Below are 24,954 nucleotides of genomic sequence, written 5' to 3' on the forward strand. Positions count from 1 at the left end.
CGGCGACCACCGGGTCCAGATTAAGCAAAATAAAGGCGTTGACGTCCCGAGACACCCGCACCCCCCAGGTAAACCATGTCCTCCACCCATTGCAACAAGACATCCGGCAGTGCCGAGTGTCTGGCCCCCTGCTCAATCGCCAACAGCTGCGACTTAGACCAGTTGACCCTCAACCCGGTCACCTTGGAGAAGGTGTTCAGAACGAGCAGCGCCCCCCGGAGGGAAGAGTCAGCATCGTTCAGGAACAGCAGGAGGTCGTCCGCATACAGGGCCACCCTCTCCTCCAGCCCGGCAATCCGCAGGCCCCTGACATGCGGGGAAATGAGGAGGGCCTCCGCCACCGGCTCCATGGCAATGGCAAACAAGGCTGGAGAAAGAGGGCAGCCCTGTCTCGTGCCCCTGGTGAGATTGAACCTAGAGGACAACTGTCCACCCAAACGAATAGAAGTGTAATGTTCTGGTACCTTTGGGTACCCTAATTACTCTTTCATAAGTGTATGCGCCCCACCATTCTCTTTTGGTAAGGTGCGCATACACCTTTAAGACTGATGCTGTCATCACTGAGCGCCGGACTGATGGCTATTTAGATCGCTGGCTCTCACTCACATGTGTTCGTTCAAACTGCTTTGTGCTTTGATGCTAACCTGTCTTGAAGCTCTCATGCTTGCAAGCATACCTCGCTGTCGGAACCACGCTGCGCTGATCCCTGTATCCCGCTACCGGATCATCCGCTCTTGCCGAACCTCTCCTCTGCTACATTGCTATTAGTGATAAGTACCCCGTAGGGGAAACCTCTATAACTTTCATACTAAAGCTTACACTATCTAGCTCTGCATACTAAGGACTATTACTACATCTGCATTATCTAAGATTGCTAGCTCTTGAGCCTACTACCACCTGTTCTTGCACTGGGTTGATCTCTCTTGTATGTCCACCTGCTACTCTGTCATCTGCTACCATACATGATTGCTAAACCTATCTGCATCTCATCTGCTACTATCTTACTTTCAAGAACATTTCCTTTCAAGTGTCTATCATCTACCATCTCTACCCAACCTGTCTCTTCAGCCTATCATCACTGTGTTACTATATACATAAGTCACTCTAGGAAACATCTTATTGAGTGTGTGTATTTACTTGCTGAATTGAGATCCTCCACACATGATGAGTCATTGAGAGTTGGGAATGGTGTCTCAGCGTTTCTCTACATGACTACTGAAGTGGAATATTTCTGCAGCTGAAAATCCACATCATACATAAAACGCAGGAGCGTTACAGATTGAACGAACCACAAATGGATTCAGCAGAAATAACCACTCAGATGACACAATTAAAACAGCAAGTAACTGCGTTAATACACGCATTTGCTGAATTAAAAGAAGACAATCAGGCTCTGTCACAGCAGGTAATTAGACTGACACAACTTACCACTGCTCAGTCCCCTGAACCCAAAATAAATCCTCCTTTGGTATTTACAGGCGATCGCAAAAAATTTCGCGAATTTAAAAACGCATGTGAGTTACTTTTCTTGCTAAAACCCCGTACCTACCTTACTGATCACATTAAGGTTTGTACTATTATTTCTTACCTAACAGGCGATCCTCGGGCCTGGGCAGACTCTCTTTTTGAGAAAAGCGATCAGCTTCTCAACTCCTATGCCTTGTTCCTAGCAGAACTCACTAGCCTATATGATGATCCCAATAGGCAGAGTACTGCCGATCATCAATTAAGATCCTTGAAACAGGGTGGGAGACCTGTAGAAGACTTTGTCGCAGAATTCAAGAAATGGACCCTTGATTCAGAATGGAATGATGCATCTCTGAAAACCCAATTTAGGCTTGGCCTATCAGAGGCCGTTAAAGACGACCTCGCCCGAGCGGATCTGCCAAAAACCCTGGATGCATTGATACAACTCAGTATCACCATAGATAGAAGACTACGAGAAAGAAAGGCTGAGAAAATGGGAATGCCATTATCCAGTTCTTCTCGGATTTCGGCCGTTGACCCCGTTTCTATGGAGATAGGAACCATACGCCCACCTCTATCAACTATGGAAAGAGCCAGAAGACGATCTGGTAATCTCTGCTTGTACTGTGCATCCCCGGATCACAAGCTAAACGTCTGTCCCCTAGTCTACAAAAAGAAGGGTGAGTGTTCACATGTCCTCCTAGGGGGATTGACAACTTCAATCACTAACCCTTACCTTTTTGTTTGCTTGACATTACAGTGGGACCAGAACAGGATTACTACTAAGGCCATGATTGACACAGGATCTTGTGGAAATTATATTGACATACGTTTTGCTGCTTTAAATAAAGTTCCTATTATTTCTAAACTTAAACCTGTCTCAGTGAGTCTTATTAACGGTGTTCCTTTATCCTCTGGTCCGATCACTGATCAGACACAGGCACTCCTAGTCACTACTAACGGGTCTCATATGGAGACCACTACCTTCGATCTAATATCTTCACCCCACTTTCCCATTGTTTTGGGACTTCCCTGGTTGCACACACATCAACCAACCATAGATTGGAAGGAACGGACCCTGACCTTCCTCTCTTGCTATTGCGAGGGTAAGTGTAACCTCTCGTCTTTCGGGAAGATCCTGTCTGTGGTGACAGATGAGATTGCACCACTATGTTATCAGGATCTCTCTGAGGTTTTTCTTGAGAAAAATGCTCAAGCACTACCTCCCCATCGAGACTATGATTGTAGCATTGATCTACTCCCAAATAGCAAATTGCCGTTCAGTCATGTTTATCCTCTTTCACAGAATGAACTTTCCCATCTCAAAGACTATTTGGATGAGAATTTGGAAAAAGGTTTTATTAGACCTTCCACTTCTTCCACAGCAGCTAAGAACAAAAAGGCGGATGCACTATCACGACTAACTGAAGAAAACTACTTCGAAATCCCTTCCGTTCCTATAATACCTCACAAACGCATTATTGGAGTTGTCCGTTCCTTGAAGGAAGAGGTTTTGCATGGTATAAGTTTGGATTCAACCCCACCACAACTAAATACTGATGCAGAAGGCTTCCTCTACTACAACGACAAACTTTACATACCACCTACCATACGCACCAAGATCTTGGAATTATCGCATGATGTGCCAATGGCAGGACATATGGGTATGACAAAGACTATTAATCTGATTGCCAGGCAATTCTGGTGGCCTGACATGAAAACATCTATACAAAAATTCGTCTCTTCATGCAATGTCTGTGCCAGGTCCAAAATTGAAACTACGAGACCATCCGGTCTACTATGCAGTCTACATATACCCCAAACTCCATGGGAAGTTGTGTCCTTGGACTTTATAGTGGAATTGCCTCCTTCCAAAGGATTTAATACCATCTTAGTGTCAGTGGACCATCTGACAAAAATGGCACATTTCATTGCTATTCGCAGACTACCTTCGTCCAAACAAACGGCAGAACTCCTGATGAAACATGTCTTTAAGTTACATGGTATCCCAAAAACTCTTCTGTCTGACCGTGGATCACAATTTATTTCCAAGTTCTGGCAAGAACTATGTCACATACTACAGATCGAGCGGAAGCTCACTTCTCCTTACCATCCGCAGACCAACGGACAGACTGAAAGAGTCAACCAATGCATCGAGCAATATTTACGTTGTTACACTTCTTACCAACAGGATGATTGGGTGGATCTTCTCCCTCTGGCAGAATTTGCCTACAACAACGCAACCCACAGTACGACCAAGCAGAGTCCGTTCTACTTGAACTATGGGTTTCATCCCTCTATTCTTCCACCACGCATCCTTCCTTCAAATAACCCAGTAGCTTCAGACTATCTTACCCAAATAAAGGACTCTCTGGGTTTGCTTAATACTACCATTGCACACGCTCATAGTCAACAAAAGAAATACTATGATCTTCACAGAAGACCTTCTCCTCAGTACGCTATCGGGGACCTCGTTTGGCTCTCAACAAAAAATTTAAGACTGAAAATCCCTAGCAAAAAGCTTGGACCTCTGTTCTTGGGACCTTTCCCAATCAAGAAACTTATTGGAAAAGCTGCAGTACAGCTTACATTGCCAATAGACCTCAAAATACATCCCATTTTCCATGTGTCGCTACTGAAGCCCCATGTTCCTGACCAAGGAATAAGGCCTACTATCCCACCTCCTCCTCCTGTACAAGTTGAAGGTGGAGAAGAATATGAGATAAAAGAGATTCTGGATTCTCGTATCCACAGAGGAAGACTTCAGTACTTGGTTCGATGGAAGAACTATGGGCCCCAAGACGACACCTGGCTAAACACCTCTGACATACATGCCTCTAGATTAATCCGCAATTTTCATGCGAAGTACCCAGACAAACCAGCTCCAGAGGCCTTCAGGAGCCGGCCTTAAAGGGGGGGTACTGTAATGTTCTGGTACCTTTGGGTACCCTAATTACTCTTTCATAAGTGTATGCGCCCCACCATTCTCTTTTGGTAAGGTGCGCATACACCTTTAAGACTGATGCTGTCATCACTGAGCGCCGGACTGATGGCTATTTAGATCGCCGGCTCTCACTCACATGTGTTCGTTCAAACTGCTTTGTGCTTTGATGCTAACCTGTCTTGAAGCTCTCATGCTTGCAAGCATACCTCGCTGTCGGAACCACGCTGCGCTGATCCCTGTATCCCGCTACCGGATCATCCGCTCTTGCCGAACCTCTCCTCTGCTACATTGCTATTAGTGATAAGTACCCCGTAGGGGAAACCTCTATAACTTTCATACTAAAGCTTACACTATCTAGCTCTGCATACTAAGGACTATTACTACATCTGCATTATCTAAGATTGCTAGCTCTTGAGCCTACTACCACCTGTTCTTGCACTGGGTTGATCTCTCTTGTATGTCCACCTGCTACTCTGTCATCTGCTACCATACATGATTGCTAAACCTATCTGCATCTCATCTGCTACTATCTTACTTTCAAGAACATTTCCTTTCAAGTGTCTATCATCTACCATCTCTACCCAACCTGTCTCTTCAGCCTATCATCACTGTGTTACTATATACATAAGTCACTCTAGGAAACATCTTATTGAGTGTGTGTATTTACTTGCTGAATTGAGATCCTCCACACATGATGAGTCATTGAGAGTTGGGAATGGTGTCTCAGAGTTTCTCTACATGACTACTGAAGTGGAATATTTCTGCAGCTGAAAATCCACATCATACATAAAACGCAGGAGCGTTACAAGAAGCCACTGGTGCACGGTATATGGTTTGTAACCAACGGATGAAAATTAGGGGGAACCCCATTCTCCGGAAAGTCTCCCACAGGAAAGGCCACTCCACCGAATCAAATGCCTTTTCTATGTCAAGTGAGGCAACCACTCTAGTCCCTACGTTAAGATGCTGTGCTTGTAGGTTGGTGTACAGTATGCGAAGGTTGACGTCCGTGGACCTATGAGCCATAAAGCCTGTTTGGTCCTGATCCACTACCGAGGGAAGTAAGGGCTGGAGTCGAGTAGCTAGCAGCTTGGTCAAGATTTTCAGGTCATTGTTAAGCAGTGCTATAGGCCTGTAAGAGGCGCAGAGCTTGGGGTCCTTAGGGGGTTTGTAAATAAGGATGACATGGGCTTCCGCCATCGAGGGGGGCAAAGACCCCTCCTCGAGACACCTGGTAAAGGTCGCGGCCAACAGCGGGGCCAGAAGTCCCAAGTGTGTCTTGTAAAATCCTATGGGCAGACCATCCGGACCCGGGGCCTTGCCTCCTGGTATGGTCGAAATTATGGCCGAAACCTCATCAGTCGTGACCGGACGTACCAGCCAATCTCTCTCCTGGTCCGAGAGCCAGCCCAGGGCCACTGGGTCCAGGAGGGAGTGTAGGTCACTTGGGCTAAAGTCCGGGGGAAGAGTGATAGTGTAGAGTGTGCTATAGTATGATCTAAAGGCTTCCAGTATATCCTCGGGGGAGGTGAGGGCCTCTACTGTGGGAGAGGTGAGCTCCGGAATCACCGTCTGGGGTAAATCATGTTGAGATATCAGCGCCAGAAACCTACCGTTCCTGTCCCCCTGTTCGAAAAAGGACTGTCGGGAGTGGTACATTGCCAACCTCGTAATCTCCGACATGTGCAGATGCAAATCCCTTTTTTTCGCCTGCAGCGTCTCAAAGTTAGCAGCTAAGTGGTCCAGGCCATACGTGGCAGTGGCCCCCTCCACCTCCCCCTCCAGACGGGTCAGCGTGGCGGAATGCTGGACCTTAACCGCCTTGATGGTAGACATATAATGGCCCCTGGTGTAAGCCTTAAAGGTGTCCCATACCACACTGGGCGAGGACGTCTCTGCGTTATTCTTCCAATACTCCTGCAGAAGTGGTGGGATCTGAGAGGAGACGTCCCGGTGGTCCACCCATTGAGAGCCCACATGGAGCCACAACGGGCCGCAGTAGAACGCAAAGTAAGCTCCAAGGGGCAGTGATCAGACAGCCCCGCCGGCAAATACCGTACCGATATCACGTCAGATATCACCGCCGGATTGGCGAAGGCCAGGTCAATTCTGGAGGAGGTCTTGTAAGAAGTCGAGAAGCATGAGTAACCCCGCTGATCGGGGTGTTTCCAACGCCAGACCTCCGTCAACCCCGCGGCCTCCGACCAGTGTAACAGATCCTCCGAAAAGGATTTAGGGGTGGACGGCCTGTCCAGGGACGGGGAGAGAATGGCGTTGAAATCCCCCATCCAAAGCAGCCTGGCAGGGCAGTACGGGGACACCCTGTCTAATATGGAATACAGCACATCGGGTTTAAAGGGCGGGGGGACGTACAGGCCCACTATCACATATCTACGTTGCCACAGAGTGAGAACTAGCACAACATAACGGCCCATAGGGTCCGTGTGGACCACCTCCACCCCACAGGGAAGGGACTTACGAATCAAGATCGAGACCCCCCTTGCGTAGCTGGAGTAGGAAGCATGGAACGACTTGTGCACCCACGTTTTCTTGAGGGACAACAGTTTGCTGCCCACCAGATGCGTTTCCTGTAATATCACTATCGACGGTTTGTGGGAATTTAAATACTGGAACATAAGAGCCCGCTTAAATTTTGAATTGAGGCCTCGAACATTCCAGGAAAGGACGGAGAAGGTTTGCAGGTCACGTGAGGTCATAACAACTGTACCGGAATAAAATGGGAGGGGACCCCGTGGGAACCATCGTCAGCATCTGGGGAGCAGCAAGAGCAGGCGAACCCAAGCACCGTAAACACAACTGCAGAACAGTGAACACAGCTATACATTCAAACATAACAAAAATACCCAGGCACGAAGTGCCTATCCTGCCAAGCCTCAGCATTCCCCCGAGAAAAAACAGGGTGGACCAAACGAGTCCCCCCGGGAGGAGCCAGGGATAGCTAAAAACTAAACTAAACACAGAGTCCAGAACCGCTGCTAGGCCTGGAGCATAGACCTCAGCAGTAGGGGGTCACTCCCACTCCACCAAAGGGTAGGGCACCCAGCCTGGAGGGCAGAGCACCCCAGTGAGAGCAGGGGGAGCCGGGGTGGGCAGCACAGATGAAGAGTCCAAAAAAGAGAAAAATAAAAAATCCACCAAAAAAAAAACAAAAAAAAAAAAAAAAACAAGCGGGGGATCCTATGTAACAGTGTGCATCTCGGCAGCCGGTCCAGCTCCAAAACAGTGAGCTACTATGAACAGTCAGAGATGAGCAGTGGCAGTACGTAAGGCACAAACAGGAAGAAGGGGCGGGGGTCCAGGAGAAAAAAGGGAAAAATGGCAGGATGGTAGGGAACGAGGTCAAGAGAGGGCAATCAGAGTCATAAAAGTAACAAAAAAGGGGGGGGGGCAACAGTAAAAAAGGGTATACTTGCACAACCCGGTTACAGGGGGAATCCGGATCAGCGAACGTCCAGCCAGGAGGCCGCCAGGTCAGGGGTATCAAAAAATCTGGTGCGATCCCCATCGATCACTCGGAGTCTGCTGGGATAGAGGAGACTGTACTTAATACCCAGATCGCGGAGACGCTTGCGGATGTCAGTGAACTGGCGGCGTTTCTGTTGCACCTCAGGGGAATAATCCGGGAACAGCATAATGCAGGCGTCCTCATAGCGGAGTTCCTTCTTGGCTCGGGCCGCAGCCAGGAGATGGTCACAGTCCCGGTAGTTGAGAAGGCGCAGCAAGAAAGGCCTGGGGGGTGCTCCGGGAATCGGAGGACCCGAGGGGACCCTGTGGGCAATCTCCACCACAAAGGTTGGCGGCATAGCGGGGAGATCCAGCAGCTGCGGCAGAAAGGTTTCAGCAAATTCTGCAGGTCTGGGGCCTTCCGCACGCTCCGGCAGCCCCAAGATGCAGATGTTGTTCCTTTGCAGGCGGTTTTCGGTGTCGATCGCCCTGTCTTGGAGAGCCTTAACCTGCACTTGCAGAGCATGGAGGTCCCTGGAGTCCTCCCTGGTGTTATCCTCCAAGCGGGAGATGCGATCCTCTGCTTCAGATACCCGCGAGCGGAATTTGTCTAGATCGTGCCTGATCAGGCTAATGTCTGTGGCCAGGTAATCTATTTTGACCGTTAGGGTGTCCTTGCAAGCCTTTATCTTGGAGAGCCTTAACCTGCACTTGCAGAGCATGGAGGTCCCTGGAGTCCTCCCTGGTGTTATCCTCCAAGCGGGAGATGCGATCCTCTGCTTCAGATACCCGCGAGCGGAATTTGTCTAGATCGTGCCTGATCAGGCTAATGTCTGTGGCCAGGTAATCTATTTTGACCGTTAGGGTGTCCTTGCAAGCCTTTATCGCTTCCAGGATGTCCGATGGAGAGGGATCCCGCTGCTGGCTGGGGCCTGCCTCCATCTGAGTACTAGCCGACATGCTGGAGGGATAAGGCCTTGTGTCCAAGATGGCCGCCGGACGTCCCGGGGGACAGGGAGAAGAAGCGGGCGCAGCCGAGGATCTAAGCCGCCCAGGCGATAGCGGAGGTACCCGCTGCGTACCGCTCGACTTCTTGGGGGGACCCAGGGTGGTAAAAGGGGGTGCTGAGGATAAACAGGTAGCTCAATGAGGCAGAAGGATGAGATCAGGATCGGAGCTCCGGCGCCGCACGTCCACTCAGTCTCACATCCCGGCCACGCCCCTCGAATATAACAGAATATTTAGGAGCCTTATAAATGAATTAAATGATCTTTATTTTTTAATGAATGGTGTGACTCCGCCTCTTTCCCAGGAAGGTTTCTATCCGGTCCGCTCAGGCTGTATATAAGGAGGGCGGGCAGACAGCTGAGCTCAGTCTGTCTTTGTAGCAGAGAATCATCATGTCTGGTCGCGGTAAAGGAGGGAAGGGTCTGGGGAAAGGAGGCACCAAGCGGCACAGGAAGGTGCTCCGGGACAACATCCAGGGCATCACCAAACCCGCCATCCGACGTTTGGCCTGCAGAGGGGGTGTCAAGCGCATCTCCGGACTCATCTATGAGGAGACCCGCGGAGTGCTCAAGGTTTTCCTTGAGAATGTCATCCGCGATGCTGTCACCTACACCGAGCACGCCAAGAGGAAGACCGTCACCGCCATGGATGTCGTCTATGCTCTCAAACGCAAGGGGCGCACTCTCTACGGATTCGGAGGATAAACCCCTCCCCCCAACACCCACTGCTTACCCACTTCATCACAACAAAGGCTCTTCTCAGAGCCACCCACCTTCTCACACAAAGGGCTGATCATTCACAACTCCCACACTTTCCAGCTGCAGCGGCATGGCAGCATCACACAGAGTGAGTGACACTAGTATTGGGATACAGTCCCCAGAATCCTCAGTGTGTCTTCTGAACATCAGCATTAGGATATACACAGAGTACAGCATGCAATCTATAGCTCTGTCATAGCGCATCACATGGCAGTTCATTGCTGACTTTGTTCAATTATGGCTATACTGAGTGTTACAGGCTGCAGCCCAGTACAGCCATGATAAAGTCAGCAATGAACTGCCATGTGATGTGCTGTGAGCCTGCTGTACTGAGTGTATATACTAATGCTGATGTACAGAAGACACAGTAAGAGTATACTTTAAATTTGTGTTTTGGGGGGAGGGGATGTGCATTTTTACTGCCCCAACCACTCTTTAACCCCTAATGCCAGTGCCTCCAAGCTTTTTAAGAGGTTATTGATGCTGGGAGGTGGGACAGTGTTCCTGACCATGATTGGCGGACACATGATCTGAAAGCTCCCAATCGCAAATAGAGATTAGGAGCTTTCCATTAATTGCCAATAACTTCCAGGGAGTGCACAGGGCACATGATTTCCGCACAGCAATGTGTACATTCTGGTCCACCCGCCAAGAGGCTGTATTGATGCATGCGTCCCGCGTGAAGAGGATAAGAACTTTCCAAGATTTCCAGTTAGGGCCACCTGTCAGTTTTTCATGTGGACCTAATTGAAAGCACTATTTAGGTGTACACCATGGGTGTCCAACCTTTTAGGCTTCTCTGGGCCACATTGAGTGTAGAGAAATTTTCTCGGGCTGCATATAAAATATATACTATAGTTAAGGTATATAAGTAATAAAACAGCGCCACGTCCTTCTCGCACATCGCTCCCCCTCCCCTCCCCTCCGAGGCAGCCTCTGCCTACAGTTAGTTGGAAGCCATTGTGGCTGTGCCCCCGACTTAACTTCCTTCCTCCCCAGTTAAAAAATAAAAATTGTCAGGGAGCAGTGGGCCGCATTGCCTGCAGTTCCGGGCTGCAGGTTGGACATGCCTGGTCTACACCTACGTCTATGTCCGTTCAGAATAGAAAAAACTATGGAAAAGGACTGCATCTTTTTTCTTTTTTTTTCCAGAGCAGATTTACAAATGGTCACCCATAGAGCCACCACAATTCCACCCTTGTACATTGTATGGTGCATGCAAACACAAACTGAACAGGCGGAGTCAAGGGAGGGGTGGGGCAGAGGGCAGGGCCTGGGATCAAAGGGGGCCCCATCAGGTAGGCTGTAGGGGGCCAAAGGATTTCTAACAGCGGCCCTGCCTCTCCCTAAACTCAAAATATACTAGTAGACCTATACCGAAATACCAGCCCTGAAAAGGACTTTTGTGGATCTTCACGGCGCTATCTCTCCCTCATGAGAACTGCAGACCTCTCCCTACACTGGCAGAAAGTGGAATGTGAAATGGCCAACAGTTCAGGTCTATTTATAGGGTAGGAGGACTGTCCATGTGCTGGAATGTTTCAATTGGCTGTCCCGTTCCACCTGACGGCTGTGTCATGGGTCAAAGTTCTCCCCAATGTAAACTAATATGGCCGCCATGAACGACACCCTGTGTTCGCAAATTTGGCGGGTAGCCAACAAGCAAAATTTGCCGCGAACCGCAAGGCCATCTCTACTTTTACTTTAAATAAATTTTTATTAGTTTATAAAACAGTACAACAAGAATCATGAAGGTATACATAGTCGCAATCACAATGTTTCCAACAAAACACATTGAATTAGAATTTCAGAACTCAGTCATCAACAAAGGAAAGAAGGGTTATCATCTCAAAAGTAAACGTTAACAAGCTATATCTATTCAAGTTGTTTCTGCAGTGGTTGTACTCGTGTTCCGGGTGACCCAGCCCCTGTCATGGGGCGGGGGTGAAATATTTGCTAGTGGTCCATATGTGCCAAGTAGAGTGGAATTTGGTTCCACCGTGAATCGAGTAGGCGTAGGCCTTTTCCATAGTGTATTGAAAATTAACCATCCTGATAACTTCTAGGTGGGATGGGGATGTGGTCTGCCTCCAGTGTTTGGCAATAAGTGTCCTGGCCGCTACCAGGATGTGGAAGCATACTGTTCTCATATTTAAGGGTATATTATGCATTCCCAAGTTTAGTAATGCCATGTCCATATTGGGTTTGGTAAGTATGCCCGTAGTGGTCGAAAGCACCTCAAACACCCTACTCCAAAAGCTGGTTAGGCTTTTACATTTCCAAAAAATATGGGAGATGGTGCCTGTTTGGTCACAATTGCGCCAGCAAAGCGGGCTTTGGGAACTGAAGAATTTAGACAGGGGATACGGTGTGAGGTACCATCTGGTTAGAAGTTTCTGCATTTGTTCCCAGTGGTTTACGCATCGGGAGGCCGTGAAGGAGGTGTGGATCGCCGTTTTCCACTGGTATTCGGAGTAGGGTGTCTGAAGCTCACTCTCCCACTTGATCATGTGTGATGTTTTATGGAAAGTGTTTTTGCACCCCAAAAGGTTGTATATGAGGGAGATGCCTTTTATTGGGGCCTCTATGTTCGTGAGGAATTGCCATAGTGCGGTGGGCAACCGTACCTTGGGCAGGGGGTTTTTGCGTAAGAAGCTAGCTATAGCGTTATAGGAAAACATGGCTTTGTGGGGGAGTTTGAATTCTGTGTGGAGGTCAAGGAAGGGTTTAAGTGAGTCCTGGCGGTAAAGTTGAGAAACCGACTGAATTCCAGCGGCCGTGAACATAGTGGTTTTTGCGAACGGAAGCAGAACATTGAATACGGTTAGAGGCATAGGGATCAACATATCCGTCGGATGCTCGGATTTCCGTGCAACGAGGACTCGCCAGGAGCGCAGCGTCGCTTGAGACGTGATTGGCAATGACCTCACATCTAGGGGTTTCCATGCATCAGCTAGAAGCAATAAACTAAGATCCGACGATCGTGTCAATGCCGCTTCTATCGGTAGCCAGGGAAGGTTTCGCGAGTTGGAGAACCAGTGTTGGAGGGGGGTCAGTCTCGTTGCGTGTTAGTAGTCCGTTATGTCTGGTAGCCCCAGTCCCCCTGCTTTTTTGTGACGAATCATATGTGTATGAGAACACCTGGCTCTCTTTCGTTGCCATACAAATGTGCAAAGTATTTTGGACAGGGAGGTAAGGTATGCACCGGTGATATGTATTGGGAGAGTGCGGAACATGTATAGGATTTTTGGAAGGCAGAGCATTTTGAATGCCGCTATTCGTCCCGCCCAGGAGATTTCGGTCGACTTGATACCAGCGGTATCTGCTGTTAGGGTGGATAGTAGGGATTTCATGTTGGAGTTCAACAATTTGGATGTGGGGAATGCTAGTTGGATCCCTAGATATTTTAGAGAGTCAGAAGTCCAGGCGTATGGGAGCTGTGTTTGGAGATGCTTGCGGGTGTTGTCGGGTATATTCATACCTAAGATTTCGGATTTTCCAAAATGTACTTTATAGAAGGACACCTTACTGAAGTCCTGAAGAATGTTATGAGCTGCTGGAAGGGACACCACGGGGTTCGTCAGACTCAAAATGACATCGTCAGCAAACAGAGTGATGATGTGCTTGGAGGATCCAAATTTAAAGCCGGATACCATGGGGGAGGAGCGTAGCAGTTCCGCCAGTGGCTCTATTAAAAGGTTAAAAATGAGGGGCGAGAGAGGGCACCCTTGTCGCGGTGATGCTAAAGGGTTTAGAAAGCATGCCAGCGGACAGTACCTTAGCAGATGGAGAGGAGTATAAGGCCACTATGGCCGACAGGATCGGACCCGAGAATCCAAATTTGCGTAGAACCAATTCCATGTATTCCCAGTGGATACGGTCGAACGCCTTCTCTGCGTCTATGGAAAGAAGCAGAGAAGGCGTTCTGGAGATCTCGGCATGATGCATTAAATTAATCACCCTTCTGGTCGCATCTGGGGTTTCCCTTCCTTGACAAATCCCATTTGGTCTCCCCCCAGCAGCTTCGGCAAGAGTTTTGCTAGGCGGTTGGCGAGAAGTTTAGCGTATAGTTTGATATCATTATTTAGGAGGGATATGGGCCTAAAGTTCGCTGGGGCGGTAGGGGGTTTACCTGGTTTAGGAAGGGTTATGATGTTCGCCTGGAGCATCTCCCCTGGGAAAGTGCCCGTGGCAATGGCCGAGGAAAATGCGGGCAACATGTGGGGCGAGAGTACGTCGTGGAGTGATCTGTAATATTCATTTGGTAACCCGTCAGGGCCTGGTGATTTATTTAAAGGAGTACCTAGAATAGTCTGGGAAAGTTCTTTTGGCGTAAAGGGGGCATTCAGGGATGATAGGTCATCGGGCGTGAGAGAGGGAAGGTTCATACGACTCAAGAAGGCGAGGATTTCCGACGTCGACGGGCTATGTGTGGTCGAGTCATTACGTAGGTTGTACAGGGAGCCATAATAGTCGGCGAAAGCGTCTGCAATTTGTTGAGGGTGTGTGTGTTTTTTGCCTGTATGGGGGTGAGTCACAAACGCTATTTTAGATTTGACTCTCCTGGCTTTAAGCCTGGAGGCCAGAAACTTGCCTGCCTTATTATGGTTCGAGTAATACTGGAGGCGGAGTTTCGCCAGCATTTTGTCGTGGTTTACAAGCAAAAGCCTGCGGAGTTCTGCTCTAAGAGCTGTGAGCTTGGATGATAATATTTGTGAGGGGCGTTGTTTATTGGTCTCTTCCAGGGATTTAATGTTTTCGAGGGTATCTCAAAGCGTTTTCAGATATTTCTTTTTCGTTCTAGAGGCTAATTGAATGAGAATTCCTCTCGCATAAGCCTTGTGGGCATTCCAAAGCATGAAGGGGTCTATGTCAGGGGTGGCGTTGTTTGTGAAGAATTCCCTAAGCTGAGTTTGGAGGTGCTTGATAGAATTGGGGTCTGACAGGGTTGAATTATTACATCTCCATATGAACGAAGACGGCTGGGGAGCTGACGTGGATATGGACATATGTATGGCGGCGTGGTCTGACCATGTGATGGATGTGTGGATGTGTGCATATGGATGTGTGCAGTACCAAGGGCAGGATCGTCGAGTCTATCAAAAACATGTCGATCCTGGAGTAAGTGAGGTGACTCGTCGAGAAGAAGATATAGTCCCTCTCCTCCGCGTGTTGGTATCTCCATATATCATGTAGATTTTCCGCATGTAGGAGAGCCGCCAAAGAAGTAGATATGGTTTTACCACTGGAAGTCGAGTCCATGGCAGGGTCTGCTACAGAGTTAAAATCTCCACATATGATCAGTTTGCCTACCGTGAGTTTACAAACCTTTGCAAATAACTTCCTCAAGAATTTGAGCTGGTGGCGGTTGGGAGCATACACATTTACGATAGTATAATCACAATCATCAATATTACAGTTTAGGATAATGAATCTTCCGTCTGTGTCCTCCACCACCCGAGAGTAGGTGAAGGTCACAGAGTTACTGACGGCCAACAGGGTACCTCGCTTCTTTTCATGGGAGTTTGCCATAAAGACATGGGGATAGTCCGGGTGAGAGCAACGAGGTACTGAACCGAGCTTGAAATGGGTTTCCTGAATAGCCAGGACATCTGCCTTGTGAGACTTTGCTTCCTTCCACATCGAGAATCATTTTGCGGGGTGGTTCAGCCCCTTAACATTCAATGACAAAAGCTGCAAAGACATGTTGGAGCTCGCGGAAGTTCAGAGAGTCCGTAGTGGGCTCGTTGCTGGGGGCAAAAACAGTCCACATGGTACATGATGTAGGGTAATACATAGGGGTACCTGGAGAGAGGTCGCAGAAGCTGCCAGGCGCTGGATATCAAGGACGAGACGGTTAAGGCACTTGCGGATCAGTGTTGCCAACCGCCCGTAGATTTACGGACAGCCCGTAAAAAAAGGGCACTTTTCTCCTGCCCGTAAATGCCCGTAGCAGGAGAAAAGTGCCCGTAAATCTACTGTGGCGGCGGCACTGTCAGAACTGCGCATGCGCGGCGCGCAGTTCCGGAGATCCCCGAGTTCTTCTCTCGACTCTTGCACTCGCAGCGATGCAGACTGCCAGACTCGCACTGTTCGTTGGTCGAGTGTCACTGCACTGCCCGCCTGCGCCCGCCCCTAAGTCCGCCCCCGCCCCTGCCATAATTTAAGTTTTCCCGCCGCCGCCGCCGCACCGGCCATGCAGAGTCACTCTATCTGGAGTGGACTAGGAGATGCTGCCGCTAAATGGATGCCTGGTGGAGTGGACAGAGCAGTCGCAGACTGACAGCCGAGGCAGAGGACTGGTAAGTGCTGGGGCTCCGAGCCTCCGACAGCTAGCAGGAGCAGACTGGAGTAGAGAGATGAGTCAGGGGGCAGAGGACATCAGTGTCCTGCTCCTGTGCCCCCTTCACCTCTCCACAGGCAGTGTCACAGCTTCACTCTGCACTAGTAATGTCACTGATGTTTGTGGCTGTGGAGAGGTGAAGGGGACTTAGGAGGAGGACACTCATGTGGAGAGCTCTGACCATCTCCTGTACCATGTACACAGTCCCTGACCACCCCACTGTACCATGTCCGCAGTCCCTGACCCCCCCTCTGTACCATGTCCGCAGTCCCTGACCCCCCCTCTGTACCATGTCCGCAGTCCCTGACCCCCCCCCCTCTGTACCATGTCCGCAGTCCCTGACCCCCCCTCTGTACCATGTCCGCAGTCCCTGACCCCCCTCTGTACCATGTCCGCAGTCCCTGACCCCCCCTCTGTACCATGTCCGCAGTCCCTGACCCCCCCTCTTTACCATGTCCGCAGTCCCTGACCCCCCCTCTGTACCATGTCCGCAGTCCCTGACCCCCCCTCTGTACCATGTCCGCAGTCCCTGACCCCCCCTCTGTACCATGTCCGCAGTCCCTGACCCCCCCTCTGTACCATGTCCGCAGTCCCTGACCCCCCCTCTGTACCATGTCCGCAGTCCCTGACCCCCCCCTCTGTACCATGTCCGCAGTCCCTGACCACCCCTCTGTACCATGTCCGCAGTCCCTGACCCCCCTCTGTACCATGTCCGCAGTCCCTGACCCCCCCCCTCTGTACCATGTCCGCAGTCCCTGACCCCCCCTCTGTACCATGTCCGCAGTCCCTGACCCCCCCTCTGTACCATGTCCGCAGTCCCTGACCACCCCTCTGTACCATGTCTGCAGTCCCTGACCACCCCTCTGTACCATGTCTGCAGTCCCTGACCACCCCTCTGTACCATGTCTGCAGTCCCTGACCACCCCTCTGTACCATGTCTGCAGTCCCTGACCACCCCTCTGTACCATGTCTGCAGTCCCTGACCACCCCTCTGTACCATGTCCGCAGTCACTGACCACCCCTCTGTATCATGTCCGCAGTCCCTGACCACCCCTCTGTACCATGTCCGCAGTCTCTGACCACCCTCTTTACCATGTCCTCAGTCTCTGACCACCCCCTTTACCATGTCCGCAGTCTCTGACCACCCCCTTTAGCATGTCCGCAGTCTCTGACCACCCCCTTTACCATGTCCGCAGTCTCTGACCACCCCCTTTACCATGTCTGCAGTCTCTGACCACCCCCTTTACCATGTCCGCAGTCTCTGACCACCCCCTTTACCATGTCCGCAGTCTCTGACCACCCCCTGTACCATGTCCGCAGTCTCTGACCACCTCCTGTACCATGTCCGCAGTCTCTGACCACCTCCTGTACCATGTCCGCAGTCTCTGACCACCTCCTGTACCATGTCCGCAGTCTCTGACCACCTCCTGTACCATGTCCGCAGTCTCTGACCACCTCCTGTACCATGTCCGCAGTCTCTGACCACCTCCTGTACCATTTCCGCAGTCTCTGACCACCCCCTCTACCATGTCTGCAGTCTCTGACCACTTCCTGTACCATGTCCGCAGTCTTTGACCATCTCTTGTCTTTTATCATGTCTGCAGGGGAGTCTGGACTCTGGAGAGGAGTCAAGAGTGAGAGCGCTGCCAGGATGGGGGGTCACAGGAGGAGTCAGATGTGCGGGGCCTGCGGAGTGGAGACAGGGGCCATCTGACTGAGCCCTGCACAGTGCACCTGAGAGGAGGTCAGTGACAGAGCCGCCAGACCAGTCTGATGGGGGGGGGTCACTGATGTAAGGGGGCACTGATATAAAGATCCCTCTATATTAGTAACCTCCCCCCCCCCATATCTTAATGTATTCACTCTGTGTAAGGTGGTCTCTGGTCACAAGATTGCCCCCCACATCAGAGTTCCTGGCGTTCCCCTTTACATCAGAGTCTGCAGGATTCTCCCCTTACAGTGCGAAGAGGGAACTCTGCGGACCCTGATTTAAAAGGGAACTCTGATGTAAAGGAGAATGCAGTGGACTCTGATATATGGGGGAACGCTGTGCTGGCTGGGTTATATTAACCTGATCTTCATGTTAATGGAGAAATATGGTTTTTGACTTTTGTTTAACCTAAACACGTTGCTAATAGCTCTATCTACATGTTTATAGTTTAAGTATTGATATTTGCACGGTTTAGCACTGAAAACAGCCTGTTTATGTACATTTTTGCACTGCCAGTAAAAAATTGGTGCCGTCCGTAAATTTTGGACGTTCTGCCAGTAAATTTCCCTCTCGGGGGTTGGCAACACTGTTGCGGATGTCGGTGAGTGGCATAGAAGAAGACTGGATGGAAGTCCGGAACACAATGTCGATGAGGGAAACAACTGTTCATGGATGTTGCTACAACCGTAGCCGAGTCCTGTTCTGAAAAAGAGTTGTAAAAAACAAGAAAAAACAAAACAAGTAAAAAAGGATACGGTCCTGAAGGACCATAAGGGCAGCTGTTGCTGCGCGGTCGGTGAGGTTGCTAGCACGATTTCAGGTGCTACAGAGAGCGGGAGGGCCAGTGCGCCCAGCCTTGGAAATAAGTGTCATCATCATTTTGAGCGGTGAGAGGACCTGGATCTGGAAGGCCTAGACACTGTATGCCAGTCAGGTTGCATACGTGGAAGTGGAGGATCAGGGGGTCTAGGACGTTGGTCGGATGTGTCAGGGAGGATGTGCCACTGCTTGAGGAGACGGAGACCTTGTTCCATAGACGTGATTTGGGAAGTGGATCCCATGTGGGTCACGCACAGCTTGGCGGGGTATTTCCACTTATATATGATTTTATTGTTCCTCAGGGCCTTAGTGATGGAATTTAGATTCCTTCTCAGTTGGAGTGTATATTGAGAATAGTCAGGCAGGACCTGGAGGGTCGATGCAATTTCTGGGAGGCGATCTTTCCTCCTGAATGACTCTAATATCTTTTCCTTAGCTTAAAAAAAATGAATCCTCATGAGGACATCCCTAGGGATGTCTTGCGGCAGGAATGATGGTTTGGGGATTCCATGGATACGGTCTATAGTGAGATCCGCACTGGTGAGTTCAGGCACCACTTTCTGAAACAAATCACGTACAAAGGTGGGCAGTTGGTTGGGTTGGATTGTTTCAGGGATCCCCCGTATCTTGAGGTTGTTACGCCTCGATCTATCCTCAAGGTCTGCTTTCTTCGCTTGCATGCGGTGTATGTCGCCCTGATGGGAAGTGTGGGCGTCCACTAGGGTGTTGTAAGACACTGTAAATTCCTCCATCCTCCCCTCCACGGTGTGTACCCTGTCACCTAGGCCATGTAATTCCCTCTGGCAATAGGAGATGGATGCCTGGATATTGGCCTGCATGGACGAGTGTAGCATGGATAGCATGTCCTTTAGGGTAGTGTCTGATACTGTCTGCCCGGTAGTGGGTAAGTTTGCAAATGGGTCTGGTGGTGGAGAGTAGTCACAAGGTGTGCATGGGGCGGTGGATGCAGTGCTCACCTCCATGGATGTAGATGCTCGCTCTGTTAATGAGTCCCTCCTCGGGCGAGACTTTGCCGGACTCTGTACAGAAGGCGTGGAGGGAGAGGAGTCCGCAGACCTTGCCAGCCGCATCGGGATCGTAGTCTGCGTTCGCGCCACTGTCGGCGCTGACGTGACGTCATACGCCCGCGACTCGTGCGGTAGAGGGTGCGGCTGGCCGGACGCTGGGATGTCTCCGCCGCCATGTTGGCGGAGACCGGGTTGGAGCGGTCCGAAAAACTCGGACAATTTGCGGACCGGTGGAGCTCCTTTGTTTCTCTGGGTCATGCTTGCGGTGTGCTCTGGCTGTTCCCCCGCAGGGCAATGTCGTTCCCAGGGCCGTAGGACGGCTGTTTCGGGCCGTAGATATTGAAAAGGCTGAGCACTGGCTGGAGCTCCCGGATCAAGCGGCCATCTTACTCGGCGGTCGCCACGCCCCGGCCATCTCTACTTTTAAGTGCATAGGAGGGGTTTGGGGTCTTTTAGACCCCCAGATCCCTTCACAAGAGTACCTGTAAAAAAAAAATATATATATATATATATATATATATTTTTTTTTTTTTTCTTTGTACAAAAATATCGGTCAAAATCAGCCGATACCGATATGTGATGACCAAAATATCGGTATCTGCAATAAAAAACACTATAAAGGTCAATCACTAGTTTTAAGAACAAAATGTAATAAAATGTATAATTTTTAAGACATTTTGTGTAGTTTGGTGCTTAAAAGTCCATAAGAGTGCACAGATCAATTTTGCTATTATATTTGGGATGTGGCACCTTTTTATGCTCGCATTCACAGCACCACCTTCTGAGGAGGCCTTTATTTCCCTAGCTCCTTTAATAATAACACTTTAAGTTTTTATTTATAAATATGTAGATATTAGTAAATGTGCCAAACATGTCCAATGACTTGATTGGATAATTTTCTAACTTCTATAAAGGACTGTGTGCTGTCCGAGGTGATATTGTGATCAGATTTGTGTGTAGCTGATACTTTGTACATATTTTGTGTCATTTACCTATCAGACAGCTCATGGCTTTATCTATGGACATCAATCTGCTGTTGATGATGGAAATAGATACAAATAGACAAAGATTTGGCTGGGCTGATTGAATAGATACAATGTTTCCTTTTTCTTGCGTCTATTCCCCATTGTGTTGTGAGATAAAATCTTCCCAACGTGTGATTTGAGATAAAGTAACAATGTAAGGCGGGAGATTGTGGAGGATGTTTTATTGTAAGAATGTGTGAGTGCGGCATATAGATGTTTAGGAGATCTGATTGTAGATTTCCTCACCTAAGATTGTGACCCGGGTGAGGGAACAACGTGCTATATATATATATTTTTTTTTATATTTGTTTATATCGTATTTATGTGAAGGAAGGATGTGATCTCCTTACAGGGACTGGCTGTCATTTTCCTTCTTCCTTTGATCTCCAGAAGATATTCAGCAGCATTAGAGATCATTGAATATTAAATACAAAAAAACAAACATCCCCCATCTGAAAAGGAACACAGATCTCAGATCTCCCTTCACACTTATTGGAAGGAAAAATACATTTTATTATCGGAAGAAAACGCCCAGAACTGTGATTGGTGTAATTTTCACATTATATAACTCAAATTTCCCGCCGGAATTCTATGGAACGTTCCAATTATCTCAGATAGAATAAACCGACACTAAAATCTGATATCTCTTCCTCCGGGAACATCGATCATCCGTCCTCTGAATTGTCGGGCAGTTTATCTAACCAAGAATAATAAATTCGTTAGAAATATTAATGTCACATTTCTTCCAGTCTTTTCTTTTACCTCACAATACAGAATCCGCCCTGCTAGAGAATGTTTCCTATAGAGATCAAAGAAAAGTCTACTGAACAAGTATTTTCTGGGGGGGGGGGGGGGGGGGAACGGAGAAAGATCTCAGAATACATTTCTTTGAAATCCTTATAAGAAAGACATTACTGGCTGAAGAAGGAAACGCCCACAGCTCTGATTGGCTCAGATTTCATATTGCTTCTTTTTGAATTTGCCACCTGAATTGTGAAGAACGTTACAGAGAAATAATCAGCTCTATTATACCGCCAAATCCGACACTGAGATCATCAGATGAGACATTTATCCGAGAAATCTTATCAATGCTTTATTATCAAGAAGATGAATAGAAATGGAATGTGAAGATGATTGAATAATGTAAAACATTTCCATATCTTCTCTTTTATTCCAAGTCCTCAGAATGCAGAATCCCCTCCCCCACTGCTACATACAGAACATGATAGTGAGATGACTTCTCTCATAGATCTCTACCTTTCTATATGATGGGATAAGAAGTATTACACGTTTCATCATCACATCTGTATATGATCGTGGAACTGGCCGATAATTAATGTTCCCTCTTTCAGAGATGTAACAGTTACAGATTTCCCCCATATTAAAAGCAGAATAAAAAAGGTGAAAGCGTTCGTAGAAATATGTAGTAATGATGACACTGCCAGATGCATATGTACAATGAAACAAATGTTTCATGTTTGTTAACAGTTTGCTGATTTTTAGTTACAAAGTAAATTAAGAAACACAATTATATATATAATCATTACATGTCGGAAAACAATGTACAATTAATCAAAACAGAAAATATTGGCTTCTGATGAATTACATCTGTTTCCATTTAGGAAAATAAGTGTGTAAGAAATGACTGAACCCCGCCCCCTTCTCAGCATGTCCCCCATCAGGTCCGCTCAGCCTTTCATCCAGGAAGGTGAGATATCGGAAAAAAACGTGTGACTTTGTTTCCTTTTCAAAATAATGTTTTATAAATATGAAAATAATATGAACAATTAAAACTGGTGATTGTGTTTCTGTTATGAAGTGTTAAAGATCCCTGTTCTCCGTGTAATCTCCAGCTATAAATAGAAATACATGATAAGAAGGAATAAATGCATCTTCCGGAAATGTATTGCTGTTGCATTAATGTATCGGAATATAATATAATAATTAGGTGCCTTATAAATGAATTAAATTGTCTTATTTTTGTAATGAATGGTGTGACTCCGCCTCTTTCCCAGGAAGGTTTCCATCTGGTCCGCTCAGGCTGTATATAAGGAGGGCGGGCAGACAGCTGAGCTCAGTCTGTCTTTGTAGCAGAGAATCATCATGTCTGGTCGCGGTAAAGGAGGGAAGGGTCTGGGGAAAGGAGGCGCCAAGCGCCACAGGAAGGTGCTCCGGGACAACATCCAGGGCATCACCAAACCCGCCATCCGACGTTTGGCCCGCAGAGGGGGTGTCAAGCGCATCTCCGGACTCATCTATGAGGAGACCCGCGGAGTGCTGAAGGTTTTCCTGGAGAATGTCATCCGCGATGCCGTCACCTACACCGAGCACGCCAAGAGGAAGACCGTCACCGCCATGGATGTCGTCTATGCTCTCAAACGCCAGGGGCGCACTCTCTACGGATTCGGAGGATAAACTCCTCCCCCCAACACCCACCGCTTACCCCACTTCACCCCAACAAAGGTCCTTCTCAGGGCCACCCACATTCTCACAGAAAGGGCTGATCATTCACAACTCCCAACACTCATTTCTACACATTTATTGTGTAACAATAGGAACTTCCGCTCATTGTTTCACTAAGCAATGGAGTGCTGCGATGTCTAGCTGCCCATACACTCTGCGATCTGATTGTTCGATCTGTTTTACGTTTAACAAAGATAAGGAACAGAAAAATATTAAATTTATTTGGTTGGGCAGTTAATGTATAGGAGATTGTAGAGTCAGCACTCAGTGATGGAGCCGATTTTCCGAGGTTGCTGCTGAGTGAGATTATATCGTTTATGTTGGAACTGAACCTAAGTCATTATTTCATGATTAAAATAATGGAGATCACTAATACTGAGATGATTATATAACAGATATAATATCTGTGAACATTCCGATTTTGATACAGGAAGAACAAATCTGTGCATCTGCTATATGTACAAATTCTAGATCCGAAAGAGGGGAGAGAAATTTGATCTTTAGTTGCATATTTCTATACAGATGTGATTATGAAACGTGTTATACTTCCTATCCCATCCTATAGAAAGGTAGAGATCTATGAGAAAAGTCATCTCACTATCATGTTCTGTATGTAGCAATGGGGGAGGGGATTCTGCATTCTGAGGACTTGGAATAAAAGAGAAGATATGGAAATGTTTTACATTATTCAATCATCTTCACATTCCATTTTCTATTCATCTTCTTAATAAAGCATTGATATTTCCCGGATAAATGTCTCATCTGATGATCTCCGTGTCGGATTTGGCGGTATAATAGGGATGATTATTTGTAACGTTCTCAACATTTCAGGCGGCCAAATTTAAAAGTAGCAATTTGAAATCTGAGCCAATCAGAGCCGTGGACGTTTCCTTAATCAGCCAGTAATGTCTGCTGAGGCGTCCAAAAGGAAATGTGTTCTGAGATAATTCTCCGTTTTCCCCCCAGAAAATACTTCTACTTTCCATTGATCTCTATAGGAAACGTTCCCTAGCAGGGCGGATTCTGTAGTCTGATGTATAAAATCAAACACTAAAACAATAATATTTTAACAAATGTTTGTATTCCTAAACTACCGCTAAAGGGACCGGTGATTGTTTCCTGGAAGAACATTCTATCTGAAAAATTTGAATGTTTAGTCCATCACATTTGATATTTTTCTTTAATAAAAATTCTGATGGAGGCTCTGACTGATCTGTGTTGATGTTTCAGGTGGGGATGTTTGGTATATAATGAATAATTTCTGATCTGTAAAAGAAATGTAGTAAAAGTAAAGCATGGAGGACAATGAGGATGAGTCTCTGTAAGAAGACATTGTTCTATAAATCTTTATAATAGGATAGAACTGGCAATGGCTGGAAGCACTGACACGTCTCATGATCGCCCACCCACATCCTTTTACTTAGGAAATAAAGATAGTTATACTGAGTAGAGCTCTGCTGTGATGTCTGTGGGTGGCTCTTAGAAGAGCCTTTGTGTGTTGTTGGGGTGATGGATGGGGGAGGGGTATTACTTGGCGCTGGTGTACTTGGTGACGGCCTTGGTGCCCTCGGAGACGGCGTGCTTGGCCAGCTCTCCGGGCAGGAGGAGGCGGACAGCGGTCTGTATCTCCCGGGAGGTGATGGTGGAGCGCTTGTTGTAATGAGCCAGGCGGGAAGCTTCGCCGGCGATGCGCTCGAAGATGTCATTGACGAAGGAGTTCATGATGCTCATGGCCTTGGAGGAGATGCCGGTGTCGGGGTGGACCTGCTTGAGCACCTTGTAGACGTAGATGGCATAACTCTCCTTCCTGCTCTTCCTCCGCTTCTTGCCGTCCTTCTTCTGGCTCTTGGTCACGGCTTTCTTGGAACCCTTCTTGGGCGCCGGGGCGGACTTGGCTGGTTCAGGCATGATAAGGGTTAATGT

General features: G+C 48.2%; 3 protein-coding genes across 3 annotated transcripts; 2 read left to right on the top strand and 1 right to left on the bottom strand.

Annotated features, from left to right (window-relative positions):
- Positions 1–9,276: 9,276 nt before the first annotated feature.
- On the top strand, positions 9,277–9,588 carry LOC309563760 (histone H4-like; the record flags this gene model as incomplete). Its single annotated transcript, XM_082268360.1, has 1 exon — positions 9,277–9,588. The coding sequence occupies one exon, from the start codon at positions 9,277–9,279 to the stop codon at positions 9,586–9,588; it is 312 nt and encodes a 103-aa protein (XP_082124486.1).
- Positions 9,589–22,616: 13,028 nt separating this feature from the next.
- On the top strand, positions 22,617–22,983 carry LOC309564561 (histone H4; the record flags this gene model as incomplete). The annotated part of the gene is made up of 1 exon (XM_082269207.1): positions 22,617–22,983. The coding sequence occupies exon 1, from the start codon at positions 22,672–22,674 to the stop codon at positions 22,981–22,983; it is 312 nt and encodes a 103-aa protein (XP_082125333.1). The 5' UTR covers positions 22,617–22,671.
- A 1,575-nt stretch (positions 22,984–24,558) lies between these two features.
- LOC309564584 (histone H2B 1.1) lies at positions 24,559–24,939 on the bottom strand (the record flags this gene model as incomplete). Its single annotated transcript, XM_082269233.1, has 1 exon — positions 24,559–24,939. One exon carries the CDS (start codon positions 24,937–24,939, stop codon positions 24,559–24,561), a length of 381 nt encoding a protein of 126 aa, XP_082125359.1.
- Positions 24,940–24,954: the final 15 nt, after the last annotated feature.

The sequence above is a fragment of the Pelophylax lessonae genome (genome assembly GCF_965119305.1).
Source record: "Pelophylax lessonae genome assembly, chromosome: 9".
Classification (NCBI taxonomy): domain Eukaryota; kingdom Metazoa; phylum Chordata; class Amphibia; order Anura; family Ranidae; genus Pelophylax; species Pelophylax lessonae.